The sequence below is a fragment of the Tyto alba genome, unplaced genomic scaffold (assembly GCF_018691265.1).
Source record: "Tyto alba isolate M040663 unplaced genomic scaffold, T.alba_DEE_v4.0 Super-Scaffold_20000042, whole genome shotgun sequence".
Taxonomy (NCBI): domain Eukaryota; kingdom Metazoa; phylum Chordata; class Aves; order Strigiformes; family Tytonidae; genus Tyto; species Tyto alba.
In genome coordinates, this window is record NW_024881293.1 from 14678427 (window position 1) to 14703635 (window position 25209).

Below are 25209 nucleotides of genomic sequence, written 5' to 3' on the forward strand. Positions count from 1 at the left end.
CACGCCGCCGGCGCAAGCTCCCTTTCTGAATACCAACTCCGAAGCGGAGAGGCCCGGCGGAGCCCGGCGCAAGCGCAGCCGGCGGGAGGGTGGTGGCGCGACGGCGTTGGCGTAAAGCGCGTTCGAGAATAAGAGGCTTATGAGGCGAGCGACGGGGAAGGCGGTTTTGCGGCGGCCGCGGCGCGCTTTACGGCAGCGCCGCGCTTGGCAGCTACCGGCGGGGCCTCCCCTTAACTCCCGGCGGCCCGGGGGGCAGCTCCTCCCGTTGCCCCCAGCCCCGCGCAGGCACCGGTATAGGGCGCAGCTCCCCTATGGAGGCCAGGACCCGCTATAGGGGTGCAGCTCCCCCTAAGGGGAAGGTCCCGCTGCAGGTTGATGCCCCGCTGTGTGGGGTGTAGCACCACTACAGCGACTGGGACCCAGTGCAGGGCCCCATCCTCGGGGTGGGGGGCAGCCCCGCCCCAGGGAACGGGCCCCAGTGTAGGGGCCAGGCCCTGGGTTGTGGCAGGCTGACGTGTCCGGGGGTCCCACCGTGGTGCTGGTGGGCGAAGCCCCGCAGCCTCTTTCCCCTCACCCTGTGGGGGCAGAGGGAAGCCGGGGACCCCAGCAAAGCTGCTGCCTTGCAGGGGACGTCGATGGGATGGAGCTCCGGGCTGGTGGGACCCACCGGGCAAACAGCCCCCCCCTGCTAAAACCTTGCCCTTTTTTCAGTCTTCCAAGTTATTCTGGTCGATCCTTTGGCCATCAAAATTCTCTCCTGGCGAAGGAGGGCACAGCCGGGAGAATCGCTTCTCTGGGGGGCGCAAGAGCTGCCCCTGTTTGAGCTTGTCAGGGTAACGTGGGATGGAGGCACCCCTGTACAGTCCCGCTGCTCTCATCTTCATAGCATAGGACAGATTCACCCCAAAAATATTTTTAGGCAACGGGCAAATGAGTTTGTGTGGTTTCAGGGGAGAATCGGGTCTCCAGCCACCAGCATCACCCCAAATACCCATTTAAGCATTTCCAGCTGCTTGAATTGATTCTCTCCTGGTTCCAGGGAAACACTTTCCCCCTCCAGCACTAGTCTAAAGTACTTTTCCCCTGTCGGTGTTTGCCTTTTGAAGAAAACACTATGATTTTAGAGAATTCTAAGAATAAAATGAGCTATGTCACAGGTAAAGCCCAGATGCTGCCATCCCATCCCCACGCTGTGACTTGGCGCTCCTCCTCCTCCTGCTCCCAGCTCGGGTGGGGAGCGAGGGCCTGTGATCCCCATCCCATCATGGGAGAGAATAAAATTGCCTCTGAATGGCAGAGCCATCCTTCTCTTTTCTTTTTGCACCATCCCACCACCCTGTGCCGCAGAGAGAGGTGATTTGAAGCATCTTGAGAACACGAAAATCAGAACATTTGGCTCGAGAATTTAACCCATTGTCTGGAGCAGGAGAGGGGGAAAGCAAATAGTTTTGATTTTATTTCAAGTCGAAATCTCCAGTGGTGAACACGCAATGTGCCAGGCGTGGTCTGCAGAAACCCGTACAGCTCATGCTATGGAATCAGCTCAGCACCGGCGAGTTAGTGAGAAAAGCCAGGGAATTTCTGTTGGGGAAACATCCAGCTATGAACCCTGCCCTCCTCCTGCGGGCACGAGTTAATTAGGGCTAATTTGCAAGCAGACAACACATAACGAACCACTCTCAATCACGCACAGAAGCTGCTTGGGAGTGCGCGGACAAAACCTTCCTGCCATGAAACATTCATGTTCAGGGCCTGGGAAACCGAAGAGCGACAAGAAACACGCGAAGAACCAGACGAAAAGAAAATCCAGGCCCCTCGCGGTGTCCTGTCCAATGCACCCCCAGATGAAGAGCCCCCACCCCAACACTGGGGACTCTGAACCCTTTGGGGAGCTCCTTGGGGTGGGGGGCTGAGCTCGGCTGCACAGCCACCCCCTGTCCCCACGCTTCAGGCTCATTCCCCACAAACCTTGCCGCTTCCTCCTGCCGAGCCCCGGCTCTTGCGCAGGGAGCGCAGCAGAGGTGAACAACTCGTTGCTCCCAAGTGCCAAGGACCTGCCTGAGTAGCAGCTGGAGCAGGAGCTTAAAGCTGCGCCTTGGGCTCAGCCTCTGAGGGCCTGGAGCAAGAATTGGAGCAAGAGGTGTTTCATCGTCGTGCTCAACACATCACTGGCACAGCAGCGAGCAGCTGTAGGGAACCGCTGCCGGTCAAAGCGAGATGCTGATGGCTGGGCAGGGGGTACCTGGCATGGGGGTACCTTGGAGATAAGGAAGAGATTGAGATTAGATGTCATATCGAGCAGCTGTGATGAAAATGGCTCTTTTAGGATTAAATATCTGCTACGGAATGGAACTGGGGTATGAAGCCACAATATGGTAATTTGGGGCAATAAATTCAGCTACGTGCTAAATAGAGCGATTCAACTCACCTTTGCTGTCAAACAGCCCATTTACTCCAGGGATAATGATCTCCTCCTGGGCAATAAACTGGAGAAGGCAAGAAGCCAGTGCTGCAAGGGGCCAGTGCGAGTCTCTGCACTGATAAGGAGAGGCCTGGAAAAAGAGCTCAACGCCAGCGCTCAGGAGATGTGACTTTCTCACCACCACCCACACCTCTGCTCTCTGTTCCTTTCATTAGAAAATGAGAATAATGGCAACACCTTTGGTAAACACTTATCAGGCATCTCTAAGAGTACAAACAGCGTGCCACTCTCACGCCGGTCCGCAACACAGAGGATGAGCTTCATCCATAAACGTGCTGTTCTTTTCAGGAAAAAACAACATGTGGTGGGAGACTTTGGAGGAAAATAGAGATTTTGCCATTTCCCTCTGCCAGATAACTCTGGTTACCTAGGAACAGACACACTTCTCTAATGCGGCCAGTTCTTCTCATCAAGCACAGGATGAGCATTTATTGTCTTGTGATCAGGAGAAAAACACAAACAAAAACCAGAGCTCCACAAGTGACATGAAACATCACACACGTACACGCCACGTGATGCCGAACGAAACCAGGAGCCAGGTCCAGGTTAATGGTGTTAAGAAGTCTTAGAAATCTAATGTAAACATTTAAAAACATACAGAGTCCAAAAAAATAAGCCACGGTAGTTCAGGCAGCGTGTTGAGTCAACTTTCTGGAATTACGGTTTCCTGGCATCGAAGAGGATGGAGGGGAGATGGGAGATGGCAGATCCCGTCGAGAAGTTCATTTAAGCTCTGAAGAGATCGCAGGCAGTGTACGCTAATGGGGTGTGATTTTGGTGTCTGGCTCCAACCATTTTGGTGGGCAGGCTCCGAAGTACCCCCTCACCTTCCATCAAGCATTTTCAACATGACTGAAGGTGGGTGCTTCAAAAGAGCCTCCCAGATTATCCAAGGGGGGGGAAAAAAAAAAAAAAAAAAAAAAGAAATGAGAAGCAAGACATAAGAGTCCTCATCAATGCTTCTCCGCTTGGTTCCTTTGAAACCTGACATGCTAAAAAGGACAGACAACAATCGCTTTTGAAAAATTTTGGCAGGAGGCCGTGGATGGCAAGGGGCAGGGCTGGAGGAAGCGTGGTACACGGGCGCACCGTGTTCTGGCTTCCAAGTATGGCCAATCTCGCGTTCAGCCCCGTTAACCTCCCCTCGCTCCCCTGTAGTGCAATCGTATTTCCAGGGAGTTAATCGACAGGCAGTTCTTTTATCACTCTCTGATGGCAAGCGACGAAGAACATCTACAATTACACTTGACACAAGACAAAGGCACCTAAAAGCTTGACAACATAATCAGGTTGTGTTCTGTTAAGAAGGCTTCAAGCGTTCGTACTTACAAGCACATTGCACACTTGCAAAAAAAAAAAAAAAACCAAACCAAAAAAAAAACAAATCACCAAACCCTTCGTGTTCGGAGCACATTAAATATCCCAGACCCAGCAAAAGGCCGGTTCTGCAGCAGGGCATCAGTGCTGCTTGTAAACAGAAATTCAGGGAGGCTCTGCCCTCTGATTCGTGTTTGCTTTCGCTTTGGCCCTAGTAACAAAGGTGTCATGCAGACTCCAAGCTGTACTTCACTTAGTATTTACACTATGACACAGGAAAAGTTAATAGAGCAAATGGGAAGTTCTGCAGGGATGATGGGGAAGGAAGAGTTCTCCTTCGTGGGCTATTATTTTATTAGATAAGGCACATGTAGAGACAGTTTTCAAAAGATCAGTTGCAAATCAATTCCACCTAGCTAGGACAATCTCCCTGTCCCTTTCCAGGAGCCAATTTTCTTTTCCAGTGACCCAGTGTGAATTTGGAGTGACTCCACTTACACCACAACATCTCTGGCATCCCATCCATCAGCCTGCGAAGCCGGGCAGGCTCTGGGTCTGACCCACAGGGTGCTCAACTCCTCACAGATCTCTGCGGTGGAGCACACGGTCCTTCACAGGATCACTGGCCGCAACTTTCAGAGCCAAAGCATTTGAACACTCACTCCCTATAAAAATATTGGGAACTGACCTCCCAGTTTTTGACAGGTTTGAAACAATTCACAGCGGGCTGTTGAGGGAGAAGAAAAACCTGCAGCCTTTGCTGCCTGGATTGCTGTAGGACACAGGGGAATTGGATGGCTCAGGCTACAGGAGTCCTGATGTGCATGCACAGAATGGAGATGAATGACGAGACGGGTGCTAGCTCTCAGGGAAAACAATCCCTCCCAGCAGCTTTATCCTCTCTTTAGCTGATTCTTGGAGAAAGGCACAAATCTCTCTCTTCCTGCTTGTACATGGAAAGAAAGTGCTGCTGGCTACACAGACGTAGACCAGGTCTGCACAGCTAATATCAGTTACAAGGACTAACAAGCTTTCCTTGATCTACCAGACCACACTGCATCATGTTTGGAGTTCGTCTACATTGCTAGAAGACAACTAAAACTATTAATTGTAATGGAATTACTCCCAAAACACACTGGGGCCCCAGCACTGAGATTGATAGTTATCTTGCATCTGGCTGCTGGTTGGGAGCCCAGAAAAAAGGGTGTCCCAACAGGGCAAGGTGTGTCCCATGGGGCATTTCTTGGGTCAGCACAAAACCTGGATGCCACGCAAGTGTAATTTAGATGGCATAAAGATCTTGTGCTGATTACCTGTAACAGGGTGAATATCACCCAGGTAGCCAGGTCCAAAGCTCTATGTCAGCCAGCTTTTCCATAGTTGCCAGTGGGCTTTGAACCAGGCTTTTAGTGAGAAATCATTAATCAAATGAAATGAATCTGCACCTTTGAAGCACACAGATCCACAAAAAACTTTTGGCAGCAGGGAAAGCAAGACTTCTAGCATAACAATAGTCCTAGCCAGGCAAATGAGGACTCTTGTGGACTTCACATCTCAACAACACTCACCCACAGCAAGCACCGTTATCGAAAAGATTCTTCACCAGAGAGCAGAAGCAAATGAGGTTGTAGATTTTACAAATACCTTCGATATCACTAGTACCAAATAATTTAGGTGTTGCATTTCCCTTAGAGTGAAAAATTCCATATTATTCATCCAGGAGAGTAAACACCAGTTGCTACTAATGCTCTGACTGCGTTTGTTGCAGACGACTTGGCAGTGTGCTGTGCACGTGAGGAAAACTAAGCAGGGAGGCAGGAGAAGGAGCAGTTGTCGTAGTGTTCGCCGTTGTGGGGAAGTCAAGCCTTTTTCTACGGTCAGGAGAGGATTCCCTCCAGCAAGGGCAGCGAACGGTTGGTTCCTCAGTCTGCAACAAGGCAAATACTGGTAACTCAACACAAACAAAAAACTTTCTGATAAGGTCGTGCAGAGCTCCAGCAGTGGCAAAGGCTGATAGCACATATCTTCTGCAGTGATGAGGAGACAAAAAAAAAAAAACAAAAAAGTCCCCAAGATGACTGGGGTGCTTGGGGGGGAATGCAAATGATCTTTTCAAATAACAATAATAAAAAGACCAAAAAGAAGAGAATCCAGGCAGTTTGCAGCTGTTGCTGCTTAAGGCCATTGGTTTCCCGGGGGATAGTTGGGCACTGTGGGATACTCTGGCAGGCTGTTCCCAGAAAAATTGCTGTACTGGGCCTCCCTGCTGGGGGGGTTCCTCCATGCGCCACTGTTCCACTCATCCTGAGCTTTCTGAAAGCTTCCACCAGCCCCTCGGTAGATTTTATGTACCTAATGGATGAAAGAGAGGAGGAAAGTCAGCAACAGGTACCCACACCTCTTCCTCAAAAGACCTATAGTCACTTTGGTACTGTACTGTGTTTGTTTCTCTCTCTGTAAAGAGCTATTATTTCCAAGGAACAAAAGCACTAAAAAATGTAACAGTACAGTGAACAGGCGTGCAACTAAATATCAACCCAAGACTTGACCCCATTTCAACCACATGCCTGGGATTCAGGTGGGAGATCCCACAACAAGGCAGCCAACCCAGGCCAGCGGACAGAAACCTCTGTAAAAATGACACTGCTGCTTCAGCAGAGCTTCTGCCTTCTCTCCGCCTCTGCCATCAGTCTACTGAAGCTTTCCAAACAGTCTTACCTCCAAATCCTTCTTTCTGCAGAGAACCGAGGAGCACTTCCCATCCTTTCACCCAGACCCCACTGCAGGCCACGTCTAGATGCTTCACCTTTACCATCAGTGACCACCCCAATGAGCAACGCAGCTCTGAGTGATGTAAAGGAACGTTGCCACATGAAATGGTGACAACATCCAGCCCCAGCTGCCTTCTGTTATCTGGATTTGTCCTCTAAATCCTCTGAGACACACCGACTGCACTACACTATAAAACCTTTAAAAGCAGTGATGGCTCACGGTGGCTTCTAAGCTGCCTGTTCACATTATTGCAATACAAAGTGCGGCTACTCCAAGCCATCTGAAGCACCTACCCTTAAAATGCAGATAAGCATCGCAACCGCTGACATCGTAAACATAATGGCAGGAAACAGCATGAACACAGCAGCTGCAACATTGGTGCTAAAGAAAGTAATGGCTGCCAACCACCCGCTGGGAAAAACAGAAAGAAATAAACAATATCATTATAGCTTTCTTTTTTAAGTGTCCTTATTATCAGAAAAACTGTTTACCCATACACAGAAATTACAAGGCGGCTTTGAAACTACTGAAAATGAAAAGAATGAAGAAAGTGGACAGAATTAAATGCATCTCAGGCAGGTGTTTCCCCAAGATCTCAAATCTTGTTTGCCAGCATCCCTCACTAATCCGATCTCACACCTTCAGGGGACAGCCAGCTGCCCAGACTTAGGGAAAAGAGTATTTTTTTCCTCAGGTGTTTTCAGTTGTGCAGAGGCTGTGTGTCTAGAGACCAGACCTGGCAACAGGGAACATGAGGGTCCTGTGATTTCCACTGCATCTCTATTCCTCTGATGGCAATAACCAGGTAGGACAACTGGAGAGCATCAGCAGTTAAAAAAACAAAGCGGTATATGGAGTGCTAAGACTTTCTATTATTTGTAGTTTCAGCAGGAATTGCTCTCAAGTCTCTAGAGACAGAAAGTTAAAATGCCACACAATTATAACCAGGGACAGACATTAAAATGCTCCCATTTATTTTAGGACAACTCTCACAATACTTGCTCTATAGGCCAACAGTGAGTCATCATGCACTGCTCACCATGTGCTGTGAATACTTTGCGGGCAATGCTAAGAGAGGATCAGATGAATCTTGAAACTGGCTGGTTAAATGGTAAAAAGAAATGGACATCATGGAAAGGTGATAAAAAGAACAAGCAGGTGAAGATATCCGACTTCTGCCAATACAGCAATGAAAACAAAATTGTCTACTCCAAGAGCAGATCCAACTGTGCCACAGAAGAAAACAGAAAGCTTCTTTCCACTCCACCCTGTACAGACCAGTTTCTCAAAAGTACATGGAAACAGCCCACAGCCCAAGTGCCCAGCTATAAGACTGTAGCAGCACCCTGCTTACCAAGCTCCCCATCCGGAGAAACCAATCGCCTGCAGGACTGTGAGAATAAACTGTGCACCAAAGATGAAGAAAAAGGCCATAAAATTAAACGAGCTGTCCGACCTGGGAAGGAAGAGAGAAAGTTAGAAGGAGACTGGCACCTCACGTTGCTTCACACTGATGTTTGACCCCATCACATACAAACCCTCAAACGTGCTATCTCAGAAGAGAGCCCTCTGCAGCTACGCACTTTGAAGGCTACTCCTCTCTCCCTGGCAGTGAAAGCATGCAGATCCACAAATCATCAGTGCCTAACCTCTTCCAATAAGCCTGGCTCCTGCAATTGCTCTACCAAAGCAACTGCATAGATGATGACACCTGAGGAGAGGCAATCTCCTGCAGAACAGAGAGTGCCTGAATTGATTCTCTGACCAAACATCTGAAGACAGCCTGACACCTGTGCAGTTCAGCCACTGGCAATTAGGCACAAGGGGGCCTGAACACCAGCAGGCAGAGTTTGCCCATATGCTAAAAGTGATCACTGAGCATGAGAACTCCAGCTGGGAATGTCTCAGTGGCTGCTCGTCATCACTCTTACACACCCACGGTTAATAATCCATCACTGGGACATAATAGGAGGAAAAACAGCCGTAAGAGAAGCGGGTGGTACCCTGCCTTGGGAAATGCAGAAGCATGCTTTCACATCTTTGCAGGCTCCACATCTTCAGGATGTACAGGTTCAGAGGATCCCGAATATGTGAGGTCCTTTAATTTATGCAGGTATAACAGGCAGCATGAATACGATCCCAAACAAGAAGGCTGACTAGGTACGTTCACAGTTTCTCCATCATGGGTGCACTGGGGCACAGCACTGACTTGCCCAACTTTTGGCTCTGCCACAGAACTGCAGCAGAACATCTTCATCCCATTAAATCAGCTATGTTGATGAGCCACTGTAAGCCCAGGCACATCTAAAACTCCCCAAACTATCACTTTTAATGATACAAACGATTCCCATTCACTCAGGAACTCAAAGGGCTCATGATTTACAGAAGAGATTTATAAAAAAACCACTTCAGTCGCTTATGAGGCAGCTTGGTGCAAGGGGGAGTTTACAAAAGAGCTCCAGTCATTCCCAGCTCTTGCTCAAGCCCTGAAAGTATTTTAATTATTATTTTAATGTTTGTATTATAAATCTAGGCCCTAACGCCTAAAGAGGAGATGAGGGAGGCAGGACCCCAGACTCTGAAGAAGTCAATACTGTGGACCCTGGCTAGTCCGAGACAAGCGGACAAGCCTCCAGCCAGACCCCTGCCACTCTGGGCCGCGTGTGTTGGTACGGTCACCTTCTGTCTTTCAAAAGATGGCCACAGAGATGCTGTGAAAGAAATCTGCCATTACTGAGTATGCTCCTGATCCTGCCCTTCAAATACCACCTCAGAGTACAGCAGTGTGAAAGAAATACTTTAAACATGGACTGTTCGCAGTAGTGCCTATCATAATCCAATTAACAAGGATTAGGCTTGAAGCTGAGCCTTCAGACTCTTGCAACTACAACCTGAAGGGGCTGGAGGAGTCTTCATTTGAAAGGATCTGTGGGAATTAGCGAGGGTACACAGAAAAGGTGATTTCTGATCCAGCTTTCTGGTGCAGATTTGCAATAGCTTTGCTGTAGTGCCAAAGCTCTGCTGCTAATTTAATTTTGGAGGCAGATGTCTGACGATGGTTTTACGAAAGCATCCCTGCGGTACATGGTGCCAATATTGAAGGGTTGCCTCTTCCCAGAACAAGCATAGCAATTGGGTCTGACCTCGCTTTCTTGAATCACCACTAGCTGTGATCCCACAAGAAACAGTGCTGTCCCACTAGTGTTTTTCAAGGCTCTTCTACAAGGGATATCGAAGTCAATGATCTCTGGGATTGCCAGTCTGTCCCTAGGGCTTATTCTTTTTTTAACTGTGGAGTCTTTACACAGAGTAACCTCAGGGACCTTTCAGTATTCAGTTGCATAAACACATACAAACAACATTAAAGAAATAATTAGAAACGGTCCCTGTGAAGCCCAGAGGAGGTCAACAGGGAGGAGTAATTCTTCCCAGACTTCAGAATGGAAACTGCTCTTTGAACAGAGCTCTAGCTGGCACTCGGAGGCCTTGGGGCTTCTGAACTAGGGATGGGGACAAAACCCCAGCCCCAGAGTGCAACAGTTCAGAGCTGGTATTTCATGTCTTTTCAAACTTTCAGATGAATCCAACCCAGTGGCCTTCTGTTTCCATCAGAAATCATCTTCCCTTGCATTCCATGATGTAGTCACTGATGTTTTAAGTATCACCAGTGCATTAACTGCCCAGAATTGTTAGCATACAAAGCTTATATTCAGAAAAGCATTTAAACAACAAAGCATGTGTTAAATAGGCAGGACCTCACTTGCCAACTCCCATTTCTATCACCCTAAACCAACCCATCACAGAATTTGGTGAATAATCAAACCCCAAAGTATTCTGGTAATGGGGAACCAGAAGGAATTTCACCTTCAGAGTCCAAATCCCTGACTGGTGGGTGGGGTGTGCCAGTGATCCCCAATGTGACACTGGGCAGGTCCCTCCCCTCCTCTGTGCCTGGCTGGAAACTGCCTGGGACCTTCATGGCTCTGACAAAGATTATGCATTAATATTTGAATAATGCTTTGTGATCCTCAGCAAGCATGAGTAAATGCAAAAGATTATTAATTAAAGTTTCAATGTAGGATGGCTTTAAATATTTGTGGAGTTCCAGAAAGGCTTGCTCCAGGGAACTGCTTTTATCTAGAAAGCAAAGCAGCCAAGCTCTCAAGTATCTAGACACAAAAAACAGGAGTACTCAGAAACTAATAACTTAGCAGTCTTCCATCAAAATAAACCTCAATGAAGCTTTAGCAAATTAGTATCTATCTTAATGCTATACTGTTATGAGGATGCTAAGCTTGAGATATTTAAGTAAAATATGAATTTCATCCTCATGGAAGTGGCAAACTACTCGCTGTTGCTCATCCTGCGTCCAGTATTTAAAAGCAGCCACATTCTTCTTCATTTCCACAGTAAACAAGACATTCAGACATCAAGTTCTTAATCTTTTATCCCAGACAGAGAGATGTCCATAGGAGCACTCCCCTGTAACGACACACCTCTCCCAGAGGAAACCAAAACAAAACTGCTTTGCAGGCTTCTACTTACCGAAAGGCTTTGTACGCAGGTCGGAACCAGCAGACGTAGCCGCAGGGACTGAAGAGGATAAGCCAGAGGATTGCCAAACCAAAATTGACCCCATAGCCTCCTCCAATCCACCATGCCAGGCATGCAATTATATTCACTACTAGTGTGATGCAGTAAACTGTAAAGAGGGCAGAGGAAAGAACATGAGGTTGTGCAGTTTCATGTCTCCACGCAAAAAGGAAACAAACACCTGGTATTGTAATAGGAAGGGTCCAGGCTGCAGTGGGAAACTCAAGTCCAATAATGCTCCAAGCGAGCTACATGTTCCTGCGTGACCCCAGGAACTGGTAGCACTGACACATCCATCTCCAGAGGGAGTAGGAAACTCTTTTGGGACCTGCCAAAGGATGGAGAGCTCAGCAGCAACCAGTGCAACCAACACAAGACCTGGGCCAGTATGATAATGAATTATGAGCAAGATTCAATTCCCATTTGTAGCAAAACCCCTTTATGAGAGCAGAGGGGTGTAAAACACTGCTCTACACCCAGCCTCAATATTACTCTGGTCTCTGTGCTTGCTGAGGCTGCCTTGGGAGCTATTACAGAGCCAGCTAACCGCCTTGCAGGCTTGCTCTCCACTTCCCTGAGCCTCTGAGGGAGCCTGGAAGTTAGCTTCAGGGCTTGTAAGTGCTGCCTTGAGCGAGGGGATAAGCAAACTCCAATCGGGCTGAGAACATGGGACCACAGGGGTGGCTTAAGGGCCCCTTCACAGCCCTGTTCCTGCCACTTGGATAAAGAGGAACAGTTGACAGCGGCCCCCAGAGCACACCAGTGCTGCGGTAAGTAATGTGCATGAAGTGACGCTGCTCCCTGCTTCCCCTGAAGCCCAACATCACCACAAAGGGGGCTGCACAATTCGCAGGCTGCGCTCAATCCCCATGCCAGGGGCTCCCCACTTTCCTCCATGCACTCCCCTCAAGACTCCAGGGACTCCCTGCAGCTGTCCTGCCATGCCCCCCAGGCTCTGCCGGTGTCAGAGAGGCTTAGCTCAATTACGAGCTCCTATTTTAGAAAACAGGTGGTAACGCTTTAAAAACTTTGCAGTAACCTGTATCTGTATTAGCACAGACAAAGAGAAATGAGAAGGTGGAAGGTCTAAACACGAAAGACTCTTCGGTACCACCTGGTGATGAGCTCACAGTAACATTTTGGAGCCTGGCCTCATTTATTCAGTCCGAATTAAATCCCTGAATTTCTCTTCACCCATGGTAAGTGAACATGCCCTGCCCACTCCTTGCTTCACTACACGCAGTGGCTCTGCAGCATGCCTGCACATCACTGGCTCGGTCCTCTGATGCCCAATGCCAGTCTGGCCTCTCCCGACTCTTTCCTCCTCCTGGCACAGACCCACCTGCCTCCACACAGCCCAGGGGTTGCTGAACAACTACAGAGTTTTGTGGTTGTAAAACAATATTGACAACACAGTCAGGAAAATCTAGCGTGGAAAGCATCTGAACCCAGCTGCTGCTTCTGACATACAAATTATATAGGAGTTAAAATAAAACATTGTTTCACTACAAAGAAAATTTCTTCTGAGTGGCTAACAACAAGGCTTTATACGCAATGGTTTGGATGTACCTTAATATTGGGGGAGAAAAGAATTTTAATTATTTAAATTTAATTTATAAGTAATTAGCTGTACTTCTCCAAATTTTAATTTTCAAAATTAATTTCTTATCCAAAAGTTACTTAATATAAAAAAAACAAAACAAAAAACACCAGGCCAAGAGCACCTATCAAGTTTCAAGGAACTTCTGGTTCTCCCTGCACATCAGGTAGGAGTTTGTTCTCCAGCAGTGGGAGCTCTGGTACAGGTTTCCTCAAATCACCACCCACCTTAATAAAGTGTTCACATCCAACTAATGAGCATTCAACCTTCTAGCGACGATTTTCGTGTTTCTATTTTTAACACCAGCCTTTTCTTGTTTACCACCTCCCCTCCACAGGTGCGTGTCTCTCCATCCCATCCCAAACTGTCAGGGACACCCCAAAAGAAAGCGTGCTGCAGATGGAAATTTAACACTCCTGGTGAAAATGCCAGGTCTCCTCAACCATGGTGGACTAGTTGCCCAAATGGCTGGCACCTTTCCAGCCTGCCATTAACTTGAATGAGGGACGCTTTGTTTGGGGAGAGTCGCAGACAAAGGCAGCTTTACAGCACGCAACATTTAACCAGTTAGTCTGAAGGGACAAGCAGTTTCTTCAGGCAAGAAAATTACAGAGCTCATTTCAGCATCTCTAAATAACGAAAGAACAATGGAGTGATAGATTATGCTATTATTTATGCACACAAATCTCTCTCATACACACATCCTATGCATCTGGAATAAAAGTCATGCCACCAAATGCATATCTGGCAGAAAACAAGCTTTCCTTCTGTGAGAAGGGCAAATAGGATGACAAGCATTTGGGGAAAAAAAGATAAGCAAGGTAAAAAGATTTTTAATCTTCCAAAGCATTCCCTGTGGTTTTCTAGGCCTGCCACACCATTCTTCATCCGGTTTCATTCCTTGGAGAAGAATGGTCAATTTTCATTACTGGCTTTTGAATGGCTAAGCCAGACAACACAAGCCCAGAGCCAAGAGAGCTGTTCATACAGAATATCAGCAAATCACCAGCTGTGACCAAGAGGATCAGTGCCTTTCTCCAGCAGGACTGGGAACACTTTGCAGGTTAGGCTAAGGAAGAGACAGCACGCAGCTAGAAGACACTGCTTTGACTGGGAAGGGAAATCTGCAGATGGCACAAACAAGGGAGAATTTCAGCCTTCCTATAGCGAGGTGGCGAGACAGGTAGTGAACACGTGGGATACATTTATTTTCTTGCCTAACATTCATCTCAGTTTAGGTGAACTGGGAATTACTTTAAGAGGGTTATTTTGGGGAGTAAAACATCACTTGACATTAATAAAAGCATCACATGCAGTCTGCCTTTTTCCTCCTCCAATTTACTAATAGACTTTTCTAGCACTGATACTCTCTCCTTTCTTCAACAGCAGCTACGTGGCAAAAATTCAAGGCACAGCAGCTTAAAATCTAGGCATAAAATTATATTACAATATTATAAAATAAATCACTGTTTCTCATCAACTATTTGCAGTCAAAACTTCAAAACATGTAAGTTGTTGAGATCTGTTTTTTCACTACACACATATGTTCTCCCAGCACAGGTTTCTTATTCAACTTACAGATCCATACGTGGTAGATCCTCCTCACCAGAGACTGATAATCAATGGGAATTTCATCAGCAAAGTTCTGGTAGAAACATGGTTTCAGAGGGATAAACTTGGGGAGCGGTGGGAAGTTATTCACCTTTTCTACAATGCAGAACATAGGTATTAGCTGAATGCAGAAACATTCTCATATGGCTGAGCAAGAGTAATATCCTCCACACCCTCCCAATACACACTTGTGGACCCCGAGGTCGAGGGGACTCACGAGAATCAAAAGTGAAAACCACTGCCAGCTCTGGCCATTCACACTACTCACTGCAACACGTTCACCCTCACTCGGACACCAAACTCTCTGTTCTCCTTCCTCAGCCGTGGACACAACATTTAAACTAGCACATGCAAGATTTAGAGCAAGGAATAGAAATGAGATAATAACACGTGGATTTAATGCCTTTACACATCAGTGTAAAGTTATGTGAAAGGTGCTGCAAGATAAAAACCTCAAAATAAGCTCCACGATGAGGTTGCTCAGGAAGGAGGAGGAGAGGCCAGCAACATCTGGGGGAAACAGGCTGCACAGAGCTTTTTAGTTACAACCTCTCAGAAAACCAAAGCAAGAGGAAAGGCTGGTGACTGTCCAGACAAGCAGATTTATCTTCAGACACAAGCTCTGAGTAGGTGGGCTTGCTGGCGCATGGGTCGAGCCTTAGGACCTCTAGTAGGTATGTCCCTGTGACAGTGAGGAAGGCTGCCTTTGTAAAGCATCTCTCAAACTGTGATTTAGTACTCAGATACCATCCAGTTCAGATGTCAGGGATGATTTTGTTGTGACAAGATGCATGAACATACCCTTTTTTCTTTAAAAGTCAAGTTTTTCCTGTAAGGGTAAGCCCCAGGAAAAAAAAAAAAAAAAAAAAAAAAAAAAAAAAAAAAGAGAAAAAAAAAAAAGCAGCTTTGCATTCAGATACAGTAAATCAGCAAATTTTGGCAAAAGCAATATGGTGAAGAAAACCTTACCTTGGGAAGAAATTATGTCTTAAAATCAAATAAAAATGCCCAAATCTTCTGAATTTAAGCTGCTATCAGCTTCTAGACAGATGTGCAGGTTTGTCTGTGTATGTGTGTGTGCCTGGATGCGCGCTTCTACATGTTTGGGAACGTTTGCTCTTGCCTTCCAGTGCTGATTAAAGTTTGATTCCAGGGCATTGTGACTAATTGTCTCTAGTCTACTTCAGCCCCAGTAAACAGAATTAAAAACAACCAGAGGAAGAGATGAAGAATGTCCTGGGAAAATCTCCAAATGGCACAGAAGACGAGAGGAAATGTCTGAACAAGAGCTGTCAGCACAAGAGTTCCCCTTCTCTTGCCATTACCTCTGTGTGAGAAGACATTTTGCATGAGCAGCTTCTTAGCTTCATTTGAAGGTTGGCAGGAAAGAGTCTAAAGCTGTATGTCATGCTTTAGGAAAGAAAAGGCTTTACTTCATGCAAAGGAAAGGCATATTTTCACACAGAAAATATGGTGAGGATAACGCCCACTGTGAGTACATCAGAATTAAATATGGAACAGTGTCTGAAGTCACCAGCCCAGCTTGACTTTTCAGTAGGCTTTTCCTTATAAAAACAAACATTAAGTCTTCTACCCCTTCTCACCCATCTCTGCCAAATGCATTTTACACTAATCAGATGCCCTCCAAAGCTGGTATTAGTTACTGGTTAACACCTACTGCTGACCCCATCACATGTAGTGCTGATGTCCCGTGGCTGCTTTTGAAGTCCATAGGAATTTGGACTTCGTAGCACTAAGAACTTTTGTTTGCTATAAACACTTAATGGGCTTTCTCCTGGACAGTCTACCTCAGCAGCCTACAAAAGGACATAACAATGCTGGATCAAAGGAAAGGAAGGGGGCACAGCTTTTAAAGCTAAAGAGACAGCTCTCTAGGGAAGTCAATAAGAGCAAGATTAACTGACCACAGTCAAAGCAGATTCTCTAACAATCTTTTTTATTTTTTTCTGAGGGATGAGGAAAATTTCATTCTGTCCCTCTTCAACAGCTGAAGCTAGTTACTTTGATTCTGCTCTCTTCCATTTTCACTCTCCTACAGTACAGATCTGACACGGGCAGTAGAGTTGCTGCTAGCCTCTAGTGCAGAAATCCCCAAACGGTGAGGCCAGAACCAACTGGTCTGCTGGGCACCAGCCACTGCAGTTTGTCATTCTGCAAGCTCACAAAATGCTCCAAATGCTTCCACACTTGTTTGCTAGGTACACAAAGATTGGGATTACACCTCTTCTCAGTTGTTGCCCAGCTGCAAGTAGCCAGATGACCACTTTCTCCCACACAGTGATTCTGTAGTTTTTAACTGTTCTGGATTATTTCCAAGAACAGACAAAAGAAATCAAATGAAAATATCCCCTTTCATGTCTGAATGAATAGCTTGGAGTGCTACAGCACTCCCATCAAGGCTAGGATCAACACGTCATATAAGCAAGCACAGTCCATGCTTTCAAAACCCAAACTGTATTACCAAGGAACAGCACCTGTATGGAAGTCCCAGTCTTTCTTTATCTTAAAAAAGTTGGGAGGAATTTTGTTAGTAATTTCACTATGAGTAAAATTAAAACTTATTAATATTAACAATACAGCTAGGAATGCTGTGGAAAACTGTTTGGCCTTTGTAAAGGAGGAATTAGTATCATGTACTTTTTTGTGAATAAATTCCATCCTCATAAAACTTTCAAACAAGTCACACCTGAGCCTTTACCACTAGAACAGCAACCTCAGCTGACAGATCTACAGTGGATACAGTGTAAAAGTGAACGTGACCAAGACAAGAAAAGAGAAATAGCTGAAGAGCTTTAGGGATCACCAACACCTCAGGAAGGGACACATGTTGCATACCTGATGCATTACAGCAATCACAGGATACTGAAGAACATTCTCTGAAACCGTTCCCCCTACACTGGTGTATTTTGAGGTGCTCTTACCTGCCATTTCTATTGGGAGTGTTCCCTGATGAAGTTTCAGACAGATAGCAACAGATCTATTAGAGAAAGAAAAATCAGGTCAGCACATGTCACTAACCAGCACCCAGAGAACCTCCTGGAATTGGGAGTATCTCCAGCACAGTGTTTAACAGACTGTGAGCCCGGGCTTCCCACTACAAACTGTTCGTCTCCAATTGCCCAAAGTAGGCATGCTGGAACCTTACAGAAAGGATAACAATTTCTCCTTGTTCAGATGAAGCACCACCTGGTAGCATCTCATTCAGCACAACCTCACTGTCAACCGCTTCCAAGGCTTGTATTATTCAGCAGCAAACAAATGTGCTCTTAGTGGCACCTGGCAAAGGCTGAGGATTCACAGAGAGCCACTGCCAGAACATGTGTACCTTCCAGCTGCAGCCCGACAACAAGCTGAGACAGACAGGTCTGGGTGGAACCCAGCAAAACACAAGCATCAGAAGAGAAATTTGTACGAGCTCACCAGACTTAATGCCTCATTTAGGGGTTGAGATGATTTGTTGGCTCCTGGTTCCCTGCAGACCTTCCCAACTGCTGAAACAGATAATCACTGTTAGCTGGGAAGCAAACTGCTGTTAAAAAAAAAAAAAAAAAAACAAAAAACAAACATAATCAGCTGGTACACAAAACCCAACATCCCTCATTATTTTAATAATTCTGCACAACCCTTCTTAAAATGCAGATTCGTTCTTCCTGTTGACACCACTGAACATGACCAGAATTCTGGAACAATCAAATCGTGTAAAGTTTACTCAGCATCAGCCGTGTTGCCTGTTGTGGCAGAACTGATCACACAGATGAAAGCCGCAGAGGGGTCTGTGCTGAGCTTTGATTCTACCCCTTCTTCACTAAGAATAAAAACACCATGTGCCCCTACCTGCAAATCCCAGAATGGAAACACAGAATACCACAGAACAACTCCCTAAACCAGCACTGTACTGCAGGGTCTGACAAGAGTTACCAAGAATGAAGGATGCCTAGACTAGAAACTGCCCCTACAAAAACACAACAAACGCCACACGCTGCTGCCAGCACTCACAGCACTGAGGTTAGAATAGCTGTGCTGTATCCAAAGCCCGTGGGATTTGTAGCAGCTTGTTTCCCTTTTTTGCACCTCTGTGCTGTCCTCCTGTGCGCCCTGTGTATGGTCTGGAGGTTGCAAAGTTTACACTGGCGCAATTATTTCATTGGGGTTGCATTTACTTTACTTTTTAATTGAACTACTCTAGCACAGTCCTTGGTGGAGACAGTGGCACTCTGATCAGAAGTGAGACCTGTACAGGCAGCTTATTCTTCCTGTACGTAGAGATGCAGTTATATACAAGCTTAACTACATCTACATAGAGGACAATATATCATTTTGCCTGTACCAGGCTAAAGAAAGCAACAGAGTGTGAACAGGAAAGCTATGTCACTGGCGAGCTACTCAGGGCTGGGACTCCCTGGTTAAAGGCTCGTATGCAGGCGCCCTGTCACAGCAGAAGCCTCTGGGCTTTCCCACAATGTAGAGATGACCCAGTGTCTGACAGGCGTTTTGTAACTTATGATTTAGAAATAGAAGCATTTTGCTCTGCCTTTTTAAAATGCCTGGATAGAAAATAAAGCATGAGGACAGTTAAGAATACAATTAAAACTTCACCTCACCCATTTGCAGCTGCTCCCAGCTGAGTTCTGTAAATTTGGGGGGGAAGAACAACTGACACACAAACACCAGTTATGCTAAAGCACTAAGAGAAAATAATCTTTCACTGAAAGCTGAGCAAATGAGTAACGTCCACCTTTAAAAGACGATTATTTAGTTCATGTGCTTCAGTGCCAGTGTCTTGCAGAGTGGTGGGAGGCATCAGTACGTCTGCTGGAAAAGAGACCAGAAGGAAAGACCAAGGGACACATTCCTGGTTTGACGGGGCAGCATGGCCAAACAGTAGCTCTTGGGTGCCCTCCTTTCTCAGGGAGACAACTGTGGTGCAGTTGAGTGGCTTTAACTCAAATAAATGAATCAAAACCAGAGAACACAGAAAGCAGCATTCTGTTGATCCACTTCCTTCTCATTTTACCCAGTTGTTCTCATTTACCGGCTCATTTCCTAACAAATCTCAGCCATGGTTTAATGCTCTGAAGACAGAGATGATCCTTACAGGTCTCTTCCAATTTGAGATGTTCTATGATTATCACATAAAGAAGCTACAACTGAAACTACCAAATATTCCTCTCTTTGGCAACCTTTGCTTTTTTGAGTAAACTCACAGAAGTTCCTGGGACAACTATAATTTCCCTACAGAAAGACGTGTTTTGGAACCGCAAAGCAGTATTAAGAATATTTATTTTTGCAACTAAATAATCAGTTTCTGAAATACGTTGACCTTCTACCGGTTCAGCTGCACTGAGACCCCAGCCCAGCTCCCAGTGAAAGCAAAGGGAGCTTTCCCCCCCAGACACCTATGGCAGCAATCTCAAACCTTTCACAGGCAGGAACTCAAGACTCTAGGATCCAACCCAATATTTTTGTTCAGTGCTCTGAGATGTACTTGCACAGGAGTTGCTGTTTTCATACCTTCCCAGCCCACCACATAATTTTGGCAGGATTGCTGCAAACTTAATTGCAGAATCTCGGGATAACAGGCCTCAGATGTACAGTCAGGGAAGAGTCTTGTGTCTAATAAGTGGTGACATTGCTCAGCTTGGATGGCCAGTGGCTAAAACTCCTTTAGGGCAAAAATTTCACTGTGCAGCCTGAACATTCTCAAGTCAAGTTCCAGTTGTGAGATCCTGGCATAAAGAAATAGATTCGCAGCAAATGCAGATAAACAGGTATAATTCAACCTCATGTGAATTTGCACAAGATAACACCACATATAAGTAAGCTCTCTATTCACCGGAACATTTTCAGTTTAATTGGGAATAGACAAAACCCAACATCTTGCACTCCACTGCAGAGAGTTCTTCATACATAATCCACTGTTTGCAGCGGGAGGAAAAAACCACACACGCTAAGGAAATCATGGTGTGAAGTGAACTTCCTTTTTCCACTGTGCTCATCCGTGGTCAATGAATAACACCAAAGTTTACAGTCCAATGCACATGACTCACAAGAGCCCACTGGAGACAGTCAGAGCTTTTCTTCCCCAGTGTTCCAAAGACAAAAATGCCCAGTATCATTTTAAGAGACAGCATTTTCCTTTTAAGCCAAGACACGTACACAAGCAGCACTGTTTTTATAGGCGGACAACAACATGATTACTTTGAATGTAACTTTAGTGAGGAACTCATCTCACCATCTCAGATTAGGGAAAATTTTGTGAAGGAATACCTGCAGCAATTTGCTTGAGGCACATTATATAACTGCACATATGTTACTATTTAGTCCCTTTGTTTATTTTGCCTATATTACAGTAGTTTTAAAAGTTTCAGTTACTTCTCACTACTCTTTCTCCAAAAAGAGAGAAGGATGCTATAGGTTAATAAATAAAGGACAGGCCAAAAGAAGAGTGCTGATAGGGAGGTGGGAGAGTTGAACTCATTCCTGCTTTGGTATAAACCCACCTGGTGACCTGAGGCAAGTTCCCTAGGACCAGATTCACTGGACACCAGCTCTTCTCATGCCATCTGGAGATGTTCCAGCCAAGCCCAGAAGAGCCCAGCATCCTAAGCTTTCCATCCAGAAAAGTTCACCAGCTTCCCAAGTCTTGCTCTAGGATATTTTCTTCACTGCTTTTATATTTTCATTCCAATATGATGACTGTAGCGAGGCTGAGAGCTTCTACACAGACCTGTTAAAGGTACTTTGCCAAAAGCAAATCAAGGGGCAGAACTCAAATGTAACAGCAACGGCAAGAACTTGCCAACACTGCCTCGTAAGACAGTGATTTAATGATCAGAGCACAAGTGGAATGAGAAGACCTAGGAACAACACACATCTGAAAGTGGTTCGAGCTTACCCTTCTGGTGAGGGCGATCACCAGAGACCAGGCTTTAGGAAGTCACTTCGTGCTGCAAGCCAGGAGACCCCAGACATTTCAGAAAAGCAAATGGTCTAAAAGCAAGGACACCCCCCAGGGATCTGGGAGATGTGGATTTGAAGCCATCAGGTTCGACAGGGAACCAACACAGTGTTCCTGAGACAGCAAATGCCTTGCTCTGATGGCTCTGGTTGCATTTAAAAAGGAAGTGGTGACTCTGCACTCATTTTAAGAGAAAAGGCTGGTTTTGAATGTCATTCAGATGCCCAACTCTTATCAGGAACTTTCCAGAGAGCCCAAGACAGCAAAGGTCACTCTGCAAGGCACCAAAATGCTTGGCTCAGCTTTATGAATCTAGACTTTGTATAGCTGACACAGTTTGTATCTGATAGTGTTTCCTCTCCCCGGTGTGTGCTGCCAACCCCTGTGGAGTGCGACACGGCCCCTTCAGGGACGCCAGCGCAGTGCTTGCAGTGCTGTGCTTCTAATTAGATGAGGCAACAAAAGCAGCCAAAACAGTAATTCCAAAAGCCGCCCAGCATGACCAGTGAGAATGGGGAAACTGTTTATGGCAGCACTGCCACTGAGAAAATGCACAGGGAACAGTAAAGTTAGCAAGGGTTAGCCTCCTCCCACATCAGTCCAACAGACAGCTCCAGGCTACAGGAGTCTCCTGGGGACTCCTGGATTTACAGGGCATTTTGCTGCCCCCTCTCCACCTGTCCTGGAGCTGGTGAGAAAGCACAATCAGAAGCAATTCGCCCTCAGGTCTCTCCTGGCTTGTTTACACAGCCACATCTACTGCTTCAGCAGATGGGCAGAAGCCTTAATTTAAGTACTATGGAACCTGCAGCAGACAAATATTGACTTTGGCATGTCTGCTTCTAGAAGTAAAGCTCAGCCGCTCAGGGTCAGAACTGCAGAAGGCTCAAGAGGAAGACAAAAAGCACAGAAACACACATGTTCAGGGCACAAGCCTATTTCACAGCTTGTCACCTACTCGGATTGGCCTCACGTAGAAGACCTGGCCTGCAGATAGTAGCAACAACATTAGTTGGCCAAGAAAAACACTAAAAAGCAGGTAAAACAATCCATCAGCTACTTGCTTGATTTCTGACTCCCCGCTCTCTTCATCACAGGGTCAGATAAGAGTTTCCTGAGCAAGTTAATACTCACAAAAAAACTAAGACCAGCGAGGGGAAGATAAAATCACAATGCTCGTGTCTCTATCAAGGGCAGTATGTGAAAGAGCTAGTACACAAACCACACACATCAAAAAGCTTCAGCCTCGCTCCTCATAGTCCCTGGAGAGCCACTTACATGAATTTCCCCAGCAGTAGCCGTGCAGCTGGCCTGTGCTCGCCTCGCCCCGAGCACACCGGCCTCATCGCCCTGGCCTGCCCTGCGCTCCCCTGGGAGCCCCTGGCTGTTGTGTCCCGGCCAGCCGGGCTGGGGCCCGCCAAGGCAGAAAGCAACCATGAGAGGAAAATCCCCGAGCAGCCCTCAGGGAATGGATGGGAGAGCGCAGCCAGGGTGCTTGCAGCCCGGAGGGGACGGGAGCAGATTCCCGCCATCGCGCTCCAACGGGGGCACGGGACCCCCTCACCGCCCTCCGCCGAGGCTGCCTCCAGCACCGCCCGCACACGGTGCCCCCGATAGCTGCTCCCACCGGAGCTGACCCCAATCCCTCCCCGCTGCCAGGGCTGTCCCCGATTCCTCCCCACACATGCGCCATCCCCCCCAGACTTGTCCCCGATACCTTCCCCAAGCACAGGCTCCCCCGGCACCCCCTCCCCTGCCACCTCCCCCCGCTGTCCCCATTACCCCCATCGCTGTTGGTCCTGGGGCTATCCCCCTCCCCGGGCACTCCCCGCTGCCCCACCGCCAGCCCCTGATACACCCCCAAAGCCGAGGGAGCTCTGTCACACCCCCCCCCCCGCCCGACACTCCCGGGGCGGGCCCGCTGCACCACGAGTCCCTGAGAGCCACCCGCGCTCCCTCCCGACCCCCAGCTCCCACGTCCCACTCCTCCTGCGAGGCTGTTCCCGCCACTCCCGGGCCTGTCCCCGGCCCGGCGCCGTCCCCCCGCGGCCCGGCCCGGCCCGGCGCTCACCGTGCCCACCTCAAGGCGCAGACGGCCGGAGCCCCGCTCTCCCGAGCCCACCGCGGGGCGCGCTGGGAAAGAGAGTCCCCGCAACGGCGGCCGCCGCAGCGCTTCTGACCGTTCGGACTACACTTCCCAGCGTGCCCCGCGTCACGCCCCCCGCTCATCACGTGAGGGGCCAGCCGGCTGAGGCGTGGCTGACTCCGCTACGGGCGGCAGGGAGGGACAGAATTGGCGGGGGGCGGGCGGGGCGCGTCGGGGCCCATCCCCGTCCCCGTCCCCGCGGGGAAAACGATACCGGGTCGGTACAGTTTTCAGGTAACCTGAGTGGCAGTGGGATGGGGGGGCTGATGCCGGGCCCCTCCTGGCAGCACCCGCGCGTTCCGGCTCCAACCAGCTGCCAGCTCAGGGTTGGTACTAAATGCAGTGAGAGCTGGATTCCGGACCGGGGCTGTGCGGTTGTTACCAGAAAGCGGTAATTAGTTCACTCTCTAAGACGCAATTTTTGAGTTTTGGAAAGCAGGCATTCTTTATTACAGCGCCGGACACACAGGGGAGAGCTCCTTCTAATTGTGTTGGAAAACAAGATCAACAAGCATGCATACTGCCATAATCACACATATTCATTGCATTTTTATCATATTTTTATCATATTCAAAACTTTTCCAGGAACTCGTTAGCATATGTTAATGTTTCTTGCGCATGGCTGTTGGAGGCTTCAGGTGGTCATCGGGGGGTCTTTAGGTGAAGGCTTATAGTCGTCTTCACTGTGTCTGCCACTTGATCCTTACTTCTGTGCAAACTCAGTCCTGTGGTCACATAGATCTTGTCCTTCAAGGCTGGCCTGGTCTGGTTTTGTTGCTAATTTGCAGCTTCCTTACCTTTATGTTCCTTTGCACCTGCTAATACAAGGCTGAACCGTCTCAAGATTATTTATGAGTTCCTTATGCTAAAGTTATTCTAATTATTCCTCAAAAAGTTAGTATTTGTTCAACCACACAACGGGTAAATGGTTAAAACAGCTTAAATTGATCCTAACAATTCTATTCCTCAGACACTTATTTTCTAATAATCTTAGTTCACAGCTATCACGGTCATTGCTGTTTATAACTTGTGCCTTTAAATCCCGATTTCACTTCCTAGTAAATTGGGTGAATCAGCAGCACCCGGTGCTGGCGTGGCCTCCCTGCTGCAGTTCCACAAAACGGGACGGTGACGGTCGGACAGCGAAACCGCTCCGGAGCCTTTGTGCCGCTGCAGCCCGGCCGTGGGGTGCCGGGGAGCCCCTACCCAGCCACGCCGACAGCAGCGCTTGGACGCTTTCTGGATTTATACACTTTTGTTTGGTTCTGTAGCTGCTTAACTCCTTATTCACACTGCGTTAGACTCCTTAACGAAGTTACCCCTACATCTCCAAGGCACCAGCTCTATGTAAATACAGTTAATTTGGCTGTATATAAACCCTACTCCACTTTAAAAACATTTACAAGCCCTGGGGCTGCGGTTTCTGTAAACACGGTGTTCCAGGCTCCCGGCTGGGTGACTCACACTCATCCCTCTCACACTTAGCAAACGCTGAGGTCTTCACTCTCCTAGTCTGCAAAGTTTTCCTAAAATAAAGGACTTGGGGCCCCCTGCTTGCGTTCAGCTGCTGCTCGAGGCAGGCTGCCCAGCCTTGCTGGGGGTTGCTCCCCAAAGCGGGCGCAGGCAGGGCTGCTGCCTGCAGGATTTGCCAGACATTTGGGGAGAGGGAAGGATCAGGCCTCTTGTCTCCATCCTCCTGGAAGCATCCC

General features: G+C 47.5%; 1 protein-coding gene across 9 annotated transcripts; it reads right to left on the bottom strand.

Moving 5' to 3' along the window:
• Positions 1–2877: 2877 nt before the first annotated feature.
• Positions 2878–23543, bottom strand: SCAMP4 (secretory carrier membrane protein 4). Of its 9 annotated transcripts, XM_033002686.2 has the most exons (9): positions 20897–22626; positions 19132–19208; positions 17817–17884; positions 17318–17373; positions 14343–14471; positions 11117–11273; positions 7926–8027; positions 6865–6982; positions 2878–6151 (listed from the first exon to the last, which is right to left on the bottom strand). In XM_033002686.2, exons 4-9 carry the CDS (start codon positions 17322–17324, stop codon positions 5975–5977), a joined length of 690 nt encoding a protein of 229 aa, XP_032858577.1. In that variant the 5' UTR covers positions 17325–17373; positions 17817–17884; positions 19132–19208; positions 20897–22626; the 3' UTR covers positions 2878–5974. The 9 variants fall into 9 exon arrangements, with proteins under 9 accessions (XP_032858577.1, XP_032858566.1, XP_032858555.1 ...); XM_033002675.2 differs by lacking the exons at positions 19132–19208; positions 20897–22626 and adding an exon at positions 23435–23543; XM_033002664.2 differs by lacking the exons at positions 19132–19208; positions 20897–22626 and adding an exon at positions 23435–23481 and having other exon boundaries at positions 17817–17887.
• Positions 23544–25209: the final 1666 nt, after the last annotated feature.

What these genes read in the sequence shown, in the direction of transcription:
- SCAMP4 (XM_033002675.2), bottom strand. An exon ending in GATCTACCACGTATGGATCT is followed by an intron (nt 11,274 to 14,342) that starts GTAAGTTGAATA and finishes CCCTCTTTACAG; the next exon opens with TTTACTGCATCACACTAGTA. An exon ending in TTCTCCGGATGGGGAGCTTG is followed by an intron (nt 6,983 to 7,925) that starts GTAAGCAGGGTG and finishes TGTTTTTCCCAG; the next exon opens with CGGGTGGTTGGCAGCCATTA.